Raw genomic sequence first — 18,622 nt, 5'->3', positions numbered from 1 at the left:
AAAATTTGCTACTGCAGTTGAAACCCCTCGTAAATAATTCATTAGTGGAACTTCCTTGGCACCACCCATGTATTGTGTACAGGAGACTAAATTAAAACACCTAGATTCTGTGGTTTTCAAAGTTGAAATCGCTGTCCTTTGATTTACATTTTATTGTGAAAAATGTAGCTGCAGTGGCGGTTAAAGTTCAAGGTCTAATTGCTAGACAACTTAGATTCATATGCCAGCTCTGCCTTTTAATACAGCTACAAGTTACATGTAGGTTACTTAACCATTCTGTGCTTCTGGAGCTTCATCTGGAGAAACAGAGATAAAAATAACCGTATCTCCCTCAATGAAGTTATGAAAATTAGATAAGTTAATATCCACATAACACTATAGAGTTACCAGTTAGAGAATTGTTAAAGCTGCCATTGTTACTATTCCTACTACTATTACTACTTGTTGTTATGGATGTACAAGATGACTATTATTTATATTTTTATATATGTTTATATACACACACAAATATACATTGTATAAATATATATGTGTATATCATTAGACTGATATAATTGTTTTTATTTCAGCTATTTGCAGAATCTGTGAATTATCATTTGCATCAGAACGTATTCTTTTACTACATATGAAGGACACTCATAAACCTGGTGAGATGCCATATATATGCCAGGTATGTGCATTTTATTTTGTACTTAGATATTTGCTTAATTTTCATGTGCTATGAAACATTGTAGTTCCTCTGATTTTAGAAACCATTTAAATAACATTAGTTACTGTCCTAAAATTGAAGATCTTCTTCACTAATGAAAGCTCCCTTAACTTAATTTATGTATTACCTGTGGGGGGGTGGGCTGCATTTTACCTATAGGCTGTAGTTTCATGATAAGTATACTAGACAGACACAAACATGTGCGCCTATCATGTAAGAAAAATTATAGGCATGCTGAGGAGAAAGGAAATACTCATAGCTGGAACCAGTTGAATGCTTTGGGATCATTATCTTTCCAGAATCAAAGTGCTCCCAGAAATGAGAAAAGAAGATAAAGATAAATTGCCACTGACATAGCCTAGATGCTATTTAAAGTTTAAAGGAAAAAATACTCTGTTTTAGTTAGCCAAAAAATAGAGAGCAGGAAGTATCAGAGCTTGAAAGCTCAAGCCAAGTCGGGGGTAGAAGAACTGAAATGAAGAAGGAAGGCCAGCTCTGATTTTGGAACATGTCCTTAAATTTTGCAAAGTAACTTTTCTGTTTCAGGAGTTATTCTTATTATTTGCAGTTAGGGGATTCTTGCCTATATAGGTGGCAGAGTTGACACAGTATATAATCTTCTAAGGAAATGACCCATAAGTGTTACTTTGAAATAATTGCATTTATGTTAAAATTTTTCATGTCGAACTAAACCTTCTTTACATTTCTAGGTTTGCCAGTTTAGATCATCAACATTTGCTGATGTGGAAACTCACTTTAAAACATTCCATGAAAACACTAAGCACTTGTTATGCCCATTTTGCCTAAAAGTTAGTGAAATAGCAGCCAGCTATATGAATCATTACATGAGTCATCAGGTGAGATTTAGTAATTTGTGTTGTCTAAATAAAAATAAATAAATGTACCCACAAAGAGAAAACATTAGTTAAATTTGTTCTAGATAGAAAGTAGAATTACTTGTGAAACTTGTTTCTTTGCCTGTGTGTGTGTGTTGTTTTTTTACCATGCTGAGGCTCATAAACAAGGTGTTTTTTTTTTTAATCCTGAAAAAATGACTAGAAATAGCAACTCTAGAAAAAAAGAAAAAAGTGGAATACTTGATTGGCTATTTCAAGGTCTGAAGAGTGGTGGGAATGGGAATATTTTTGAAGGTGGTTATCTAGGGCATAGGAAACGTATGTTTGAAATATGAAATTGAGAGCCCATAACCCTCTTGTCATTTTTTTCTTAACAACCTTATTTCTACTTTTTTGCCCACTCTTTATAATGGAAAGATATGCAACTATCATCAGTGACCCAGAATAGTCCTTTGTAGCAATTGGTTACAAAGGAACAGCAATGTCACTTATTACCAGATATGTGAACTATGCCAGAGAACTCTATTTAGGTTGTAACTTCTTTCCTGCATTCCTTTTACCAGTTCTGCTATATAATTTCTGGGATGTCTATGTTAGTGCTTGTACTTTTCCCTTGATTTTTCATTTTATGTTAACTGATTCTTTTCATGAAACTAGACTGTCCTTTGACCAAAACTTTGATAAAACAGTGAGAGTTGTTGAGGGAAGGAACAACTATGCCTTTGCCAAAATCAGAAATCAGTGGATTTATAGAATTTAATTATTTAATACAGTTTTTGTTTCTTCACTGGTTAGCTCAAAATATTTTACAATATTGCTTATATTTTGATGGCAAATTTCTTCAGCACTGGTAGTAACATAGCTTTTGGTTCATCACTAGATAATCAAAATTAACTTGTTAAGTGGAAAACAATTTTAAAAAGTAGAATTTCTGAACACACTCAAGATCATCTGTTATGACTGTGATGGTATCACATGTTTGAATATTTAAGATTTATTTATTTTTATTGGAAAGGCAGATATACAGAGAGTGTAGTAGAGACAGAAAGATCTTCCATCTGCTGATTCACTCCCCAAGTGATTGCAACAGCCAGACAGAGCCCAGCTGATCCAAAACCAGAAGCTTCTTCTGGGTCTCCTACATGGGTGCAGGGTTCCAAGGCTTTTGACCATCCTCTACTGCTTTCCCAGGCCAACAGGCAACGAGCTGAAGGGAAATGGGGCAGCCAGGACATGAACTGGTACCCACATGGGATCCTGACGCATGCAAGGTGAAAATTGCCTAACTGAGCCATTGCACCAGGCCCTGTAATTCTTTCATCCTTGTGGGCCCCCTCACCCTTAAGAACCGCTAGAAAAAGTTTTCTATTCTAGGATCTCCCTAGTAATGTGATGTCACTAAGTAGTTCTTAGGGACTGGTGTCATGGTACAGCAGTTTAAAATGTCTGCATGGCTGGCACCCCTTATCATAGTGTGAATTTGAGTCCTGGTTGTTCCACTTCCAATCCTGCTTCCTTCTAATGCACCTTGGAGGCAACAGAGGATGGCCCAAGTACTTTGGGAGATCCAGATAGAATTGGTGACTCCTTGTGCAGCAGTTCTGTTACAGCCATGTGGGCATGAAGTAGCAGACAGATCTTTCTCTGCCTCCCCTCTCTATCTTTAATTCTGCCTTTCAAATAAACGAATACACATTTATAAGTGCTCAATGAGGGGCAACACTGTGATATAGTAGGTAAATTCAACACCTATAGCACTGGCATCCCTTATGGGCACCAGTTTGAGTCCCTGCTGCTTCATGTCTGATCCAGCTCCCTGTTAATGCACCTGGGAGAGCAGCAGAGGATGGCCCCACTACTTGGGCCCCTGCAACCACATGGGAAACCCAGAAAAAGTTCCTGGCTTTGGCCTAGCCCCACCCTGGCAAATGTAGTCATTAGGGGAGTGAACCAGCAGATGGAAGAGCTTTCTTTTTCACTGCGACACTCATTTCTATCTCAATCTTTATCTCTGCCTTCCAAATAAATAAATCTTTTTGTTTAATTATGTTTAATAACTACATGTAGCTGACATCTTCCAATTGGAAAGTGTGGCTATAGAACATTATCATCATTGCAGAAAATTTGATTGGGTAGACCAATTCAGTTGTTTATGTAACAGCTTTCTTGGGAAGTTTTTATCAGATTTGTTGGGCTTATAAAATAAGGTCAATCAAAATATTTTACCAACTCATGAAATAAATAGAAATAGCCAGAACTTTAAAAGAATTTATGTTTTAGGGCCCGGCGCGATGGCCTAGCAGCTAAAGTCCTCGCCTTGAACGCGCCGGGATCCCATATGGGCGCCGGTTCTAGTCCTGGCAGCTCCACTTCCCATCCAGCTCCCTGCTTCTGGCCTGGGAAAGCAGTCGAGGACAGCCCAAAGCCTTGGGACCCTGCACCCGCGTGGGAGACCTGGAGGAGGTTCCTGGCTCCTGGCTTCTGATCGGCGCAGTACCGGCCATTGCGGTCACTTGGGAGTGAATCATCGGACAGAAGATCTTCCTCTCTGTATATCTGACTTTGCAATAAAATTAAATCTTAAAAAAAGAATTTATGTTTTAAAGTTAAAATATAGTAAAACATTTCCAGAGGATCATGTGCTTGGATAGTTCATATTACAAATTTTTTGTTTATACTTCAAATTTATAATAGCTTTCATGCTATAGTTGCTATTAGACTTTTCTGATTGGAATCTAATTGGTATAATTTTCAGAATGTATGCTTATATGGTAATATTGCTTTTGAAACTCAGTAATACAAGAAGTGTTTTAAAAATGAAAATATTTTGATATATCTATTATGGAAGATAGTAAAATGCTAATTTTTCTAAAATTTAGAAATTAGAATAAAAGCAATTTCAGGTACCAGGGTTTATCATGATAAAATATACTATTTCTGTGATTTCCGTTAATATTTTATGTAAACAGAAAAAAGGAGTTCATCGTTGCACAAAATGCAGGCTGCAGTTTTTGACCGCCCAGGAGAAAATGGATCACAAGTTACAGCATCGGACATTTATAAAGCCTAAAGAATTACAGGGATTGCCTTCAGGAACAAAAGTAAGTTTAAAATATGTTGTATCTTTATTAATTTATTTTTATTTATTCAAGAGGTAGTGAGGTTGGCATTGTCTGGGCCACCCTCATCCCGTTTTAGTACCAGTTCAAATCCCAGCTACTCACCTCCAGCCCAGCTCTCCACGGGATGTGTCTGGGAAGAGGTGAATGATGGCTTGAGTCTCTGACACCTGCATGACAGACCTGGCTGCTCCTTTCTAGCCTAACCTTGGCTATTGTGGACTTATAGAAAAGGAATCAACAAATGGAAAGTCTCTGCTTTCCTCACCACCTCCTCCTTCCTTTCTCCCTCTCCTTCTATCATTCTGCCTTTTGAATACATAATCTTTAAATAAATAAACAAATAAATAAATAGGCACAGAGACAGACAGGGAGAGTTCCCATCTTCCCTTCTGCTGGTTCACCTCCTATTCCCTAAATGCCCAAATGGCTGTAGTTGGAGTTGGGGCCAGAGCCAGGAGCTTGAAATTCAGTCTAGGTCTCCCACATGTGTGTCAGGGATCCAGCTACTTCAGCTGTCACCTGCTGTCTCACAGGTCTGCATTGACAGGAAGCTGAAATTGGAAACTGGAGCTACAGATTGACCTCAGGCACTCCAACAGGAGATCCAGGCACCTTAACCCTGTGTCTCAACTGCTTAGGTCGAACACCCGCCTTTCAAATGTTGTATTTTAATATGCTTTTATGAATAACAGAAACCTATTGGATGTAATATTAAAAATTGACTTCTACTTATTGTAATCTTAGCTTTAGCTTTTATTATTATTATGCTCGGAAGCAAGAACTTCTGACCCTTGTGTTTCTCTTTTGTTTTTTGTTTTCTGTTGATGTGTGCTTTGCTAGAACAGTATGCTTTGTCAGTGAGGGCAATAGGTTGATTGTACACTGGGTCATTAGGTTTCAATATTCTGCAGGCTTTGGGAGCTATTCCATTTGGCAGCATATAGTTATGTCTGTTTCAGCAGCCAGATGATAAGGTGTTTTTATGAATAATCGTGTTTGATCTGTCATTGTAACCCCAGCATATATCAGTCTCTTGAAAACCATTTGTTTTGTTGAAGTTGGCATTACTGAATATAGAGATACAAGTTCTGCTCTTGGGTAGTATTTGTTTATAGTAAGGAAGCACACATTGAACTAAATCTTTCCTTTTTGCTGTCTGTGTACACGTTTTGAGCATGAACTAGCAGACAGATCTTTCTCTGCCTCCCCTCTCTATCTTTAACATTAAATAACATTTAGATAACATTAGCTCTCGAGAATTTGCTATAGGCGAGGGATGAATAATAAAAACTGAAATGAATAATCACAAAATTTTTATATTTGAGTTTTAGTATATACCTTTGAATGTATGCCTGGTATTTAAATTAATTAAAATCATGTAAACCAATACTCTGAATAGCTGCAATGAGGGGAACTAACCAATGTCCTTTGCTACAGTACATTCATCCCAAATTAAAACTGGATATGCAGGATACTGATAGATAGGAGCAATGTAGTCCTCTTGTCTATCTTCTCATTCTGATAATATACACAAATAATAACAATAATAATAATAATAATTCTGAATTTCTTATGACACTTTAGAATTAAACTTTCAGCTTCTTCATGCATACCCTTATTTGATCTATATCGTGTTGCAGTGAGGTAGATTAAGCAAAGATTCCCATGCTACACATGAGGAGGCTTACAAAAAAGAAAGTGCTTATTCTGTTTCACATACTGGGAAAGAGGCAGAACTGAAATTTAACCTCAGACCTTTTGGCCCCTGATCCAGTGCTCTTGTATAATATGAAGCCACATGTATTTGATAGGCTTCTACATAGGCTGCTCCTCAAGCACATGAGGGCAGTAGAGTTAAATGATTAGGAGACCCAGAAGAGGCTCCTGGCTCCTGGCTTCGGAACAGCTCAGCTCCGGCTGTAGCAGCCACTTGGGGAGTGAATCAACAGATGGAAGATCTTCCTCTCTATCTCTCCTCCTATCTGTAGATCTGCCTTTCCAATAAAAATAAATCTTTAGAAAAAACAAAAATCTCCATATTGTATGAAGAATTAATGTAATCTCCACCATAAGTTTAGGAAGCAAAACTCTTGCCTAATGAACTCCCAGAAAGAGAAGGTTATATTTATTGGAAACTGTTTTCTACTTACCAAAGGATAATGCAGGTCTTTTCCAGCTATTTCAGGCTTTGGGTTAAATTTTGACCTCTATGTTTGTGAAAGCATTTTAGTTGTCTTGAAGATCAAAAATACCCATGGAGGGACTAGCGCTGCAGCACAGTAGGTAAAGCCACCACCTGCAGCACTGGCATCCTATGTGGCTGCCAGTTCAGATTCCTGCTAATGGCCTGGGGAAAAGCAGCTGAAGATGGCTTAAGTGCTCCCAAGGGTCCCTGAATCCATGAGGGAGAAAAACCCATACCCATTAGCTGTAATTCCATTTCCCCTCCACTAGTCCTGTGCAAACTTTAATCTATTTTTGGATCCTATGGATTTTCCTATTCTGGAATTTTCATCTAAATGGAGTCATATAATATGTGATCTTCAAAGATTAGTTTCTTTGTTTAGCATAATATCTGCTGGATTCATGTATGCTGTCGCATGTTTCAGTACTTCATTTTTTTTTTGTATGGTGGACTTAACATTCTAGGATTTCTACTTTAAGATTTATTTTTATTGGAAAGTCAGATATGTAGACAGGAGGAGAGACAGACAGAAAGATCTTCTGTCCGATGATTTACTTCCCAAGTGGCTGCAATGGCCAGAGCTAAGCCAGTCCAAAGCCAGGAGCCAGGAGCTTTTTCAGGGTCTCCCATACGGTGCAGGGTCCCAAGGCTTTGGGCCGTCCTTCACTGCTTTCCCAGGCCACAAGCAGGGAGCAGGATGGGAAGTGGAGCTGCCGGGATTAGAACCGGCGCCCAAATGGGATCCCGGGGCGTTCAAGGCGAGGACTTTAGCTGCTAGGATACCATGCCGGACCCTTTAGGGTTTTATGTTTGTTTTTTAATTTGTTAATATTTAGTCATTTATTTGAAAGGCAGTTAGAGTGAAATATAGAGATGTTTTGCATCTGCTGGTTCACTCCCCAAAAATGTCTCAGTGGCAGGAACTGGGCATGTCTGATACCAGGAGCTTCTTCCCAGTTTCTCATGTGGGTGCAGGGACCAAAGCACTTGTACCATCCTCTGCTGCTTTCTCTGACTCAATAGTAGAAAGCCAGGTTGGAAATGGAGCAGCCAGGACTGCGTTCCAGGTAGCGACTTTACTGGGTAGATCTTTAACCCCAGTCCCAACATTCGATTTTAGAAACATTTAATTCTATGCATTCAGCAGTTGGTGAGCGTTTGGATTGTTTCTTCTTCACAAGCATGAGTCATGCTGCCACAAAAAAATTCTTGTGTGAATTTTTCTGTAAAGAAGTGTTTTCATTTCTCTTTGAAAAATAAAACTAGGATTGGAATAACTGGGTCGTATGGTAACTCTTTTGTTTAGTATTTATATCTTTAAAGAAATGCCTGTTCATTTATTTTTTTTCTTATTTCCTTGTGGTATTGCTGACAGATAGTCATGACAATTTACTCCTGTACTTTCTTGTAATTCTGCAGTTTTGGCTCTTAAAATTTGGTCATTGATATACGTTGATTTAATCTTTGTAGTATTAGAATAAGGAGTTTGAATTACTCTTTCATTTCACTATCATCTTTTACAGCAGCATTTGCTAATACGACTATTCTCCATTGAACTGTTTTGACAATACTTTCAGAAACAATTGGTCATAAGGTGAGGGCTTGCAGTTGGTGATATTTTTTATACTAGTATGAAAATTCATTCTATTAAAGGTTACTATTCGAGCTTCGTTTGGACATCTTCACTCAAAATCACTAATTAAAAGTTCTATAAGCACTTCTCTTGAGGTTTTGCCTCCATGCCGTGATAGTACGTCTGCTACAAGTTCTACAAACGCCAATGCAAGCAAGACAAGTAAGCCTGACGAGACTTTATCCAGTGAAAGTCCAGCTAGCACAACTCAACTACAGGGAGATACAGCTAACCCTTGCATGAAACCCATTACCCAATTGAAGAGTCAGCGCAACGGAAGAAATACAATCAGCATAGCTTTGAAGAAGTTAAGGTACCACCCTCCATTCCTGATAGACAAAACTAATTTAATCTTCAGTATTAATATTTACTTTAATGTAATTTACCATGTCACAGACCTGTTTTGTGCACTCTTACATAACATAGTTACTTACTTGGTATAAAACCCAAGCAAATTATTTAAAAGATACTTTTATACAACTGCTGGACAGGAATTGAATTACTGTTTATTTTATAAGTTCCATGTTCACACTAATTGTATATTTCATCTTGTGATATATGAGTTAGTTAATTTCATCTTTTCTATTCCAGGGAAACATTAACTGGTATTAGATTTTTTACACTTAATTTAGCTAGTTTTAAAGCAAATTTTGAAATTATAGTCTCTATTTAAAGATTAATTTAAACATCTTGACTTCAACTAAGAAGCTAATAAGGCTTTTCATTATTTTGTTTTACAATAATTTTAAACCACTTTTCTGCCTTTGTAAGGTGCCGTCAGGAGATACACACATGCATCGAGTGTCACTCCAAAATAAAAGATTTTGCAAGCCACTTTTCTGCAAATATACACTGCAGTTTCTGCAAATACAACACTAACTGTAATAAAGCCCGTAGAGAGCATATGACAGGGTAAGTTAAGCATGCAAACTGCAAATCAAAGTTGTCATTCAGGAAGCTAATTTCTCTAAAGCAGTGTCTCATCATGGAGATAAAAATATGCAGCAAGAGGGAGGATGTAGGAAAGTCATTGTACTTTTTTAATTGTAACAATTTAATTTTGATAATTTTTACATTTGATTAGAGTATGAAAGGTCAAGGGCTAGAGGAAAGTGAGTGAAACCATTGTTTTCACATTCTCTTTTTTCCTTCCTGTAACTGGGGGGAGGGGAAGGATAAGGGAAGAAGCCACACCCAACCTCCCAAACATCCCAGGGTCCCAAAAACACTACTCAACTTCAACAATTCTGTATTGCTGCTGATCTTGCCACTCCAAACATGATGAAATCTCTCCAGACTCCACTGGCTGACATAGTCCACCTTAGAATCTGTTTGCCCAGGTATTCTTGGCTGGGGTAGTTGATCAATTTGTTCTCTCCTCTGTCCTCTGTTATGGTACCAGGTGTCCTCTGTAGGCTCCAGTGTACTGCCATATCCTCCATGTGCATCTGGATATGCTGTCCACTGCTCCATCTAAGCCACTGAGAAGGCCCAGCTCTGACACATGCACTCCACGGTCAGACCATGGAACCTGCAGTTTTCTCCATGATTGGAGTTCCGAGTCCAGTGGTTCAGTTGGGGGGATTCCTAAAGAAACCTCATCTGAGGTAATTCCAGAACTGATTTCTTGTGTGTGCTAGCCAATACAGGGTCCAGTACAGTCCATCACCCAAATTTGCCTATGCACACACTACTGGGTCAGTTCTGCCTCCAGCCCTGTCTTTTATGCAAACTAATGGGTGTTGCACTCCAGCCCGATCCTGCCCACCACATACTTGGCCCTCATGCAAGCCAGTGGGAGCTTCAGCCTAGTTGGAGTGACCTGCAATAACCCCCACCAGATCCGCCCCCTGCCCTGGTTCCCGTGCTTGTCAGCATGAACAGCAGACTGGTCCATTCTGTCCCACATCCCACTGAGCTCTCATACATGTCGATGGGAACCGAAACCTAATTCAATCCAACCAACCAGGCCCCCTATCCAGCAAACACATGTGCTAGCAGGTGCTACTCTGTCTAGCCATGCCTGCCCCTAGTCCTGGTTTCCATGCTCACCAGCTGGAGTGACAACCCAAGAGGAAGGTGCTCACTGCTTCCCTAATGGGCTCACTCCCACTCCTGAATCTTACACTCACCAGGTGGTGCTGAAGTTTAGCTTTTTCTTCCTGTGCCAGCATCTGCTAGCTGATCACACCCACTCTGGCTTATGCTTGTAGCAGTAGGTATAATCCGTCCAGCCTGGCCTGTCCCGGATCCAGCTTACATGCAAGCCAACAGGTGTTGTAACCCTTTCTGACTTGGTCTGCCACCAATCCCAGCTCTCACACTCACCAGTGGGAGTAGTGGCCCAGCAGGGGAGCACCTCACAGCTCCCCTACTGGGTTCACTCCCTGCTGCCCTGGGTCTCACGTATGCTACTTGCGTGCTGCGGCCCAGTCTGGCATGACCCACCTCCCCTTGGCATTCTCCAGGGGTGCTATAGCCTGGTCTGGCCCTGCCCACGCCTAGTTCCTTCTCATGCTGGTGGGGACTACAACCTAGCCCAGCCCAACCAGCCCCCAGTCCCAGCCCTAATGTAAACTGGCTGATATTACAGCCCCACCTGGAATGACCCACACACCAGTCTGGCTCTCGGAATGCCAGCGGGTGGTATGAACTGGCCCAGCCTGGCTCACCCCAGACCTGAGCCAAAGGAAAGCCGATGGCCTGATCTGAGCTGCTCCCTTTATTGATTCTTGCACTCATCTGCAGAGACTGTGTCCTGACAGAAGTTCCCCATGCTCCTCCATCAGAACATCTCCCAGTGCCATATCTCACCACCCACCCATGGGTCCATGTGCCAACCCTACTTAGTCCACCTTCTGCTCTAACAGGAAGAGTAGCCTTTCCTGACTGGCCCTCACCCATTCCAGTTCTTACTGTTGGGTGCTACAGCCGAACCAAGCCTAGTCCACACCCAGATGTAGCTCACGCGTGGCTCAGCAGAGGCAAGACCTAGCCCAGCCTGTCCTATACCCACCCTGGTTCTCACGATCACCAGTGGGTGCTGGAGTCTAGCACAGTCTGGCACAACCCAGACCCAGCCCACAGACATGTCAAGGGGTATTGCAGTTATGTCCAAGCAAGACTGCAGCCCAAATGCTGACCCCCGCGCACACCCATGGGACCCACAACCCAGCCAGGGCATCCCCTTAGCTCCCTAACCAGGCCTGATCCCAGCTACAGATCTCGCGTGTGCCAGTGGTTGCTCTGACCTAGCTTGGCCTAGTCCCTCTCCTGCCTTGGCCTTTGCCTTCAGATGCTGCAGCATGGCTTGGCCTGGCTGGCCCCCAGTCCTAACTCACTGGCAGGTGTTGCAACCTGGCCCTGCTCAGTCTGCTCTCATATAGACTAGTAGGTGTGGCAGCACTATATCCTGTTTTCTGCACTTGCCAGTGGGCTGTGGATTGCTTGGCCACGCCCACTTCATCCCATTCCCAAACCAGCTCACATACTTGCTGAACGATAGAGTTATCCTGCCCAACACCCAAGCCTGGACCATGTGCTCATCGGCGGGAGTTATGACCTACTAGGGGAGTTTCCCGAGTTATCCCAACTTGGTCCACTCCCAGACCCAGATCTCACACATGCCAACAGGTGCTTGGCTCTTGCCCAACATAACCTGCCCCAACTGTCCTGGCCTTTGTATGAACTGGTGCAGCCTAGCCCGCCCCACACCCTGTTTTAGGGCGCTGCAGCCTATACCTTCTGCCCTTGTTCCCAGCCCCAGTACCAGTGAGCATAGGTGAGTTCCATGGTCACACCAAGCTCAGCCCATCACCATTCCAACTTTCAAGCTAACCAGCAGGATTTGTAATTCCATAGGGTTGGGCCCACATATCCCCCACAGAATCCGCCCCCCCCCCAAACTGGTTCTGTTGTGTACTTGTTGGTGTCATGGCCCAGTCTAATGTTTGTTACCCATCCCCTGATCTAACACTCAGTGTCAGGTACTGGGATCTAGCCCTGCTAGACATGCTCTCAGCCATAGCTTGTGTGTGTGCTGGTGTGGGGTGGTCAGCCCTGTTCCATGCTAATAAGCTCAGGGTCCCAAGGCTTTGCGCTATCCTCTACTGCATTCCCAGGTCACAAGCAGGGATTTGTATGGAAAGTGGAGCAGCTAGGACACGAACTGGGGCCCATATGGGATCCCAGCACATGGAAGACAAGGACTTTAGCTGCTAGGCTACGGCACCATGCCCCCCTCCCAATTATAGTTTTTAAAAATAAAGTATTTTCCTTGTTGCTTATTCCTAGAATATAGTGTTCCTTCACTCTCAGTTCACCTACTTCCAGAAGTATCTGATAACCAAAGTTATTCATAAAGATTTTTCCTTTATTTCAGTTCTATATCACTGAGCTATTCTACTTCACATTTGCCTGCACTATCTCTGTGAAGAAACTCTTTGTTTTCATCTTGCCCCCTATTCTAAGGCTATTGTCTTGGGATTATTGCTAGCCAAAATCTTTTCTTTTTCCTTGTGCATATATGCCATGATGATGGTGGTTACCTTGTGTCTGAGGCTAACTGTGTTTGGCTAGTTTGGATCGGTCAGAAAAAAGATAAAGCTAATGTTTTTCAAATTTAGCTTGCATAAGAATGAGATGTTAAAATTGGTTTCTGGGCCTCCTGCTAGAGATGGAGTGAGCAGGTTTGCAGGGAGACCCGAGCCTTTGTCGTTCTAACAAGGTTCCAGGTGATACTCTGAGTAATGCTGTGCTACACAAATCCTGGCTAATCCTGTCTTGTTTTCTAACTAGACAAGCTTTTCTTTTTAATTTAAAATTGATATGAGAGCTATTACCATTGGTTGCAGAGTTCTGTTCCCATATGCAGGAGAAGCATTATTTTAACTTATGAACTTTGCTTCCTTTAAAAGGTTTTGCTAGTAATTTCAAAGGGTTCTTTAAATGTTTGGTTTTATTTATATATTTAGCAATGCCATTGAGTTTGAGTTGCATTTACTTCCAGAATAATTCAGATTATTGCCATCCATATTAAAATAAAAAGCATATTAGAATCAGAAAGTAACAAATGAATATCATTCATAATGATTTCTATTATTGCAGAACAAATTATTAGTGAATGACCTTTAAGTTGTTTTTACTCTTAATAGCTGGAGAAGTTTAATTTGATTCTTTACATTTTTAACTCTTGAGAGTTTTTTATAGTGGTGAGGTACAGATCATCTAAGAATATTCTCAGGGAAACAATTAATTCAAAAATATACCTCAGGCAAAACTGAATGTAAGGTAAAACTTTTGAATTAAACTAAGATGGCTGTTTTGGTGCATTCAGGCTGCTATAACAAAATACTAGACTGATAAGTGTGTAAATGACAGAAATTTCTCATGCTCTGGATGCTGAGAATTCTAGTTATGATGTCAGCAGTTTTAAGAGTATGGTGAGGACCCATTGCTCATAAATACTACCTTGTCACTACATCCCCACATAGTGGAAGGGGCAAGCTAGCTCTCTGGGCCCAAAGGCCTGCACCACCTAATATTATAATTGTGAGAGTTTGTATTTTAATATATGAATGGGTGGGTCACATTTAGACCATAGCAAGGACCAACATATTTGTATTATTAAGGGTCATGATCAATAAAACTCAGAAGTTAAAGGTATTCAAAATGTAGTTATAAAATTAGTATGATTCAATTTACAAAATTAATAAAATCTGATTTATTTATTGCCTCTCCAGTAGTCATGGCAACTCTCAAAGAATGCAGATTCATTTTCTGAAGAAGCGTTCTTCCAAAGCTTTCAGGTAACCGGTTGATCTTTTTCCTTTTTCTCTATTTAAAAATTGCAGTACTTCTTCAAACCTGATATTGGGGTACCTTGTATATAATATGATTGTTACTGGACATAGTAAAGTTCTGCTCATTGTCCCAATAGACCAGGGTGGGGAACCTTTTCATTCTAATAGCCATTTTGATTTTTTAAAATTTATTTATTTCTATTGCAAAGTCAGATATACAGAGAGGAGAAGAGACAGAGAGGAAGATCTTCCGTCTGATGATTCACTCCCAAGTGACCGCAATGGCCGGTACTGCGCCGATCAGAAGCCAGGAGCCAGGAACTTCCTCCAGTCTCCCACCTGGGTGCAGGGTCTCAAGGCTTTGGGCTGTCCTCGACTGCTTTCCCAGGCCAGAAGCAGGGAGCTGGATGGGAAGTGGAGCTGCCAGGACTAGAACTGGAGCCCATATGAGATCCCGGCGTATTTAAAGCAAAGACTTTAGTTGCTAGGCCACTGCACTGGGCCCCATTTTGATATTTATAGCATCACCCACAGGCCATATAAATTTATCAACTTCAGAATTAGTCTGCTACAGATTTATTTAATTTCAAGTTCCACCTGCGGTTGCCTTAGCAGATCTAGACAAATGATTTTGTGGAACTCATGGAAAGCACAGGCAGGGCTAATGTTCCCACCCCTTCTAACTAAGGGTTAGCCTATTATTCCTGAATCAACTTTGTTTCACTGGTGCCAGTGATTAAGGGGAAACCTTCAGTATTTGAGTAGAAGTAAGTTTACCAAAGCTGGTATGAGGTTTGAAGCCAGTATGAAGCCTTAGGAATTTTTACTTTTTCTTTAGGAAATGAAGATAAATATGCAATGTGGTTATATACAGAAAGTTTTCATTAATATTTCTAAGGATATTAAAATTAACTTTGATTTTACTATAAACTCTCTGCTCAAAATCACCAAGCATGATTTTTTTCACATTTTTCTGATTTGTTTTGACTCCATGTTCCTCTGTTTAGTTATTTTGCTCATGTTACCAGATATTTACCAGGCATTGAATAGTATCTGCACTTGGTGGACACTTGATATATACTTTTTGAGTAAGTAAGTTCATGTATATATTGAAAATTAATGATTTTGGACCGAATAGCTGACACACAGATTAAATAAAGCTTGATTCTGTTTTTAAAAATGCATTAGTGTTATTGTTAAAACAATACTGCATGCAAGTAATTTGAAAAGGACAAGCTATATTGCATGTTTTAGAAAAAAAATTTAAACCTGTAGATGGATTTTTTAATTTTAAAGATGACACTTTTTTACCTCATTTTTAAGCTCAGTTGTGTGTATGCTATTTGACTGATTAAAGATGAAAGGTGTTGTTTTCTCAACTTAAATTTCAATTCTCAGCAGAAAACTAGTTAATTTCTATGTGTGGAACTTGCCATTATTTGTAACAAGGAGGACAAAGAGACTTTATGATTTCAAGGATGAGGGGAAGTTGCTGCTTCTGTGAAGAGAAACATTCTGATTTGAAGAAATAGCATGCATAAAAGTGTAGCAAGGGGCCCAGCACAGTAGCCTAGTGGCTAAGTCCTCGCCTTGCATGTGCAGGGATGCCATGTGGGCGACGGTTCATGTCCCAGCTGTTCTGCTTCCCTTCTGGCTTCCTGCTTGTGGCCTGGAAAGTGGGTGGAGGACAGCCCAATGCCTTGGGACCCTACACTCGCATGGGAGACCTGGAGAAGGCTCTTGGCTCCTGGCTTCAGATCAGCTCAGCTTGGCTCCGGCCATTGCGGCCACTTGAGGAGTGAACCAACGGAGGGGAAGATCTTCTCTCTGTGTCCAATTCTCTCTATGGATATGACTTTCCAATGTAAAATAAATAAATATATTTTTAAAAAATCATAGGAAAAAGCACAGTACATACGCCTTTTTGTGAGTTACAGTGAATAACCAGTACTAGTTTGAATGGAGCATGAAGTTCGCATAACAGTATGTACAATCTGGGGGGATCATTTTAAGCTTAGATTCAGATTGTGAAGTCCTTTGAAAACAGTGCCGGGGAGTTTAGACTTAATTTTAATTTGAAGACATTGGGAAAATCATCCATGTCTTGAATAAAATCAAGGGCTCTAAAGGAAGACCAGTTTGGAGGAGTGTACAAGTTGAGTTGCAATCAACTAAGCACATAAATGGATTAAAGCTATTGTGGTAGTTAAGGCTGATGCAGTAATAACCTGGATTAAGGTGTTGAAATGACATTACATCACATTAAAAGAACATGGACTCTTAAAAATAATTATTGAACCTGTGTGTGAATTGCCGTAAAATGTAAGAACCTCTTTCTAATTTTTCTTCTTTTTCCTCCCATAGGGGCATTACTGTAGTCTGCCTTCACTGTGATTTCCTAACTGATTATACTCGCCTAGATCGTATGGCTAAACACTTAAGTCTTTATAAAAATCACAGTTGCCAAGTTGTGGTCGAGAATAGTAAGTATACATTAAATGTTACTTTGGGCTTCTGCTATTTATTCCAGTATTTTTATGGGCCCTTTATATTATTAAACCAAGTCTGGCTTTTCACATACACTGCTTTAAGTGTAAAACTCTTTTTCTTATTGCAGTGACCAAAATTACCTCAACTTCTGATCTCACTGCTGGGTAAGTTTCATTTTCATTCCATGCATTTTAATGCATCATTAACAGAAATGAGAAATATTAAAGTGTTTTGTTTTTACTTTCAAAGCCAGTTGATGAACTAGATTGCTGCTGTGTGACGATCGTGCAACCTGGTGCAAGACAAGTTGGAATATCCCAAGTTCAATGTTCTGAAGTGTTTTCTTACCCAAAGGCAGTTTCCCAAGTTTAAAGTTCTGACGCATATTCCCACATGAAGGTGGTTAAACAACCAATTCATGACACTAAGTCTTAGAAGTTTTTTCAGTTTTCAAATGACTCTAGATTCTCTACCTGATCTCTGTCAGGTTAATGTAGCTTAACATGTGTTTTTTCCTCCAGTTGGCACTCTGCAAAACTAATTTGTGTTACTATAGTCTTCCCTTGCTTGCTTAAGTAATGTGTGTTTTTCTCTGGTGTGTTTGCCTTTGGAATATTACATTCCAAACTATAGGAACTGTTCATCGTTTATTGTCTGATCTGTCTGCTTTCTTTTAAGTCTTACATTTTAGGTCAAATAGCTGGGTTTTTTTTTTATCTCTCCTCTTTGTCATTGCTCTTTTTTTCATACATTTTCAGATGCAGGAACAACACAGAAATTTCAAAAAAAAGTCCAGAATACCACTGGACAGTGTCCCCCTTCAGAGGACATAACTAATGCCTGTTCTCTCTTTCCACACAATGTGAATTGTTTGCCTGTGTGACCTCCTCCAGTTTGTGGCCTTAAGAAGTCAGGAGAATCCCTGACCACCTGACTGGCTGCCCATAAGTCTGATGTTGATTCGGCCAGAGATGACCTCAGAGCTCACCAAACTGAATACAACTTTCCACTGAGGGTTTTGGCGCTTGCTGTTACATGTAAGAGTTGATTCTAAGACATGACTGCAAAATCAGTCCTTTGACATCCAAGTTGAAGTTCAGTCAGTTTGACTGCTGTCCTTTACTAATCTAGCATGCATGCAGTCTAAGGAATATAAAAATTCTGGTCTTCGAACCCAGGTTACATTGTTTTTAGAAAAAGAAAATTTTTATAAAGTTACCTTCCTGAGGTAAGTTATTCTTATTGCCATTTATGGTTTTATTCAGTATTAATACTAGGAATTCTCAATAATACTAATACCCAAAATGTGTAATTTTTAAAACCTTCATTGATTTTGGCAGCTTAGTTTTATGTCATTCTTCATTAACTTTTTTATGTTCTTTTTGTTGTCTCCTTTGCATTATTCTTTTTACCTTTTGTTTTGTGTTTTGTTTCTGCTAAGAACTTCCAGACATTCCTTAAAACTCTTTGCAGATCTCATATAATTACCTACATGTAGCTTCTTAATTGGATACCTGTTCAGACCATTTGATGTTATAACATGTGTCATCTTGGGAATATCATTTATATTTTAGGGATTATGAGTTCTGAGACAAAGAATTGGCAAAATGTCTTTCAGAACCTGAAAAACAACTTTTAAACTTGCAAATATCTAATACGTGTTATCATCTTAGCCATCAAGCCATTAATGTAATTCCTTTGGATAAAGGTAATATATTCAAAAGTACTGGGACCAAGAAGTGCGCTTGTTTCCTACCCATATATATAGATATAGACATATGTTTTTAAAAATTGATGTTTGTTTATTTTGGTTACACTGAATAAA

The 18,622-nt window shown here is 40.0% G+C and overlaps 1 protein-coding gene across 9 annotated transcripts in view; it reads left to right on the top strand.

Annotated features, from left to right (window-relative positions):
* The window catches only part of ZNF280C (zinc finger protein 280C), a 53,702-nt gene extending 35,080 nt beyond the window's left edge, over positions 1 to 18,622 (top strand). For 8 of the 9 annotated variants that reach the window (XM_058658390.1, XM_058658392.1, XM_058658387.1 and 5 more), the window contains 9 exons: positions 570 to 670; positions 1,420 to 1,566; positions 4,536 to 4,667; positions 8,527 to 8,819; positions 9,278 to 9,418; positions 14,248 to 14,313; positions 16,672 to 16,790; positions 16,925 to 16,961; positions 17,047 to 18,622. In XM_058658390.1, the coding sequence (XP_058514373.1) occupies positions 570 to 670; positions 1,420 to 1,566; positions 4,536 to 4,667; positions 8,527 to 8,819; positions 9,278 to 9,418; positions 14,248 to 14,313; positions 16,672 to 16,790; positions 16,925 to 16,961; positions 17,047 to 17,062 (1,052 nt within the window). In that variant the 3' untranslated portion in view covers positions 17,063 to 18,622. The remainder of the gene's footprint in view (positions 1 to 569; positions 671 to 1,419; positions 1,567 to 4,535; positions 4,668 to 8,526; positions 8,820 to 9,277; positions 9,419 to 14,247; positions 14,314 to 16,671; positions 16,791 to 16,924; positions 16,962 to 17,046) is intronic. The other variant, XM_058658388.1, reaches the window with a different exon arrangement.

Source organism: Ochotona princeps, chromosome X, assembly GCF_030435755.1.
Source record: "Ochotona princeps isolate mOchPri1 chromosome X, mOchPri1.hap1, whole genome shotgun sequence".
NCBI classification, from domain to species: Eukaryota; Metazoa; Chordata; class Mammalia; order Lagomorpha; family Ochotonidae; genus Ochotona; species Ochotona princeps.
The sequence above is the reverse complement of the archived record's forward strand: the minus strand, read 5'-3'. Positions and strand labels throughout refer to the sequence as shown.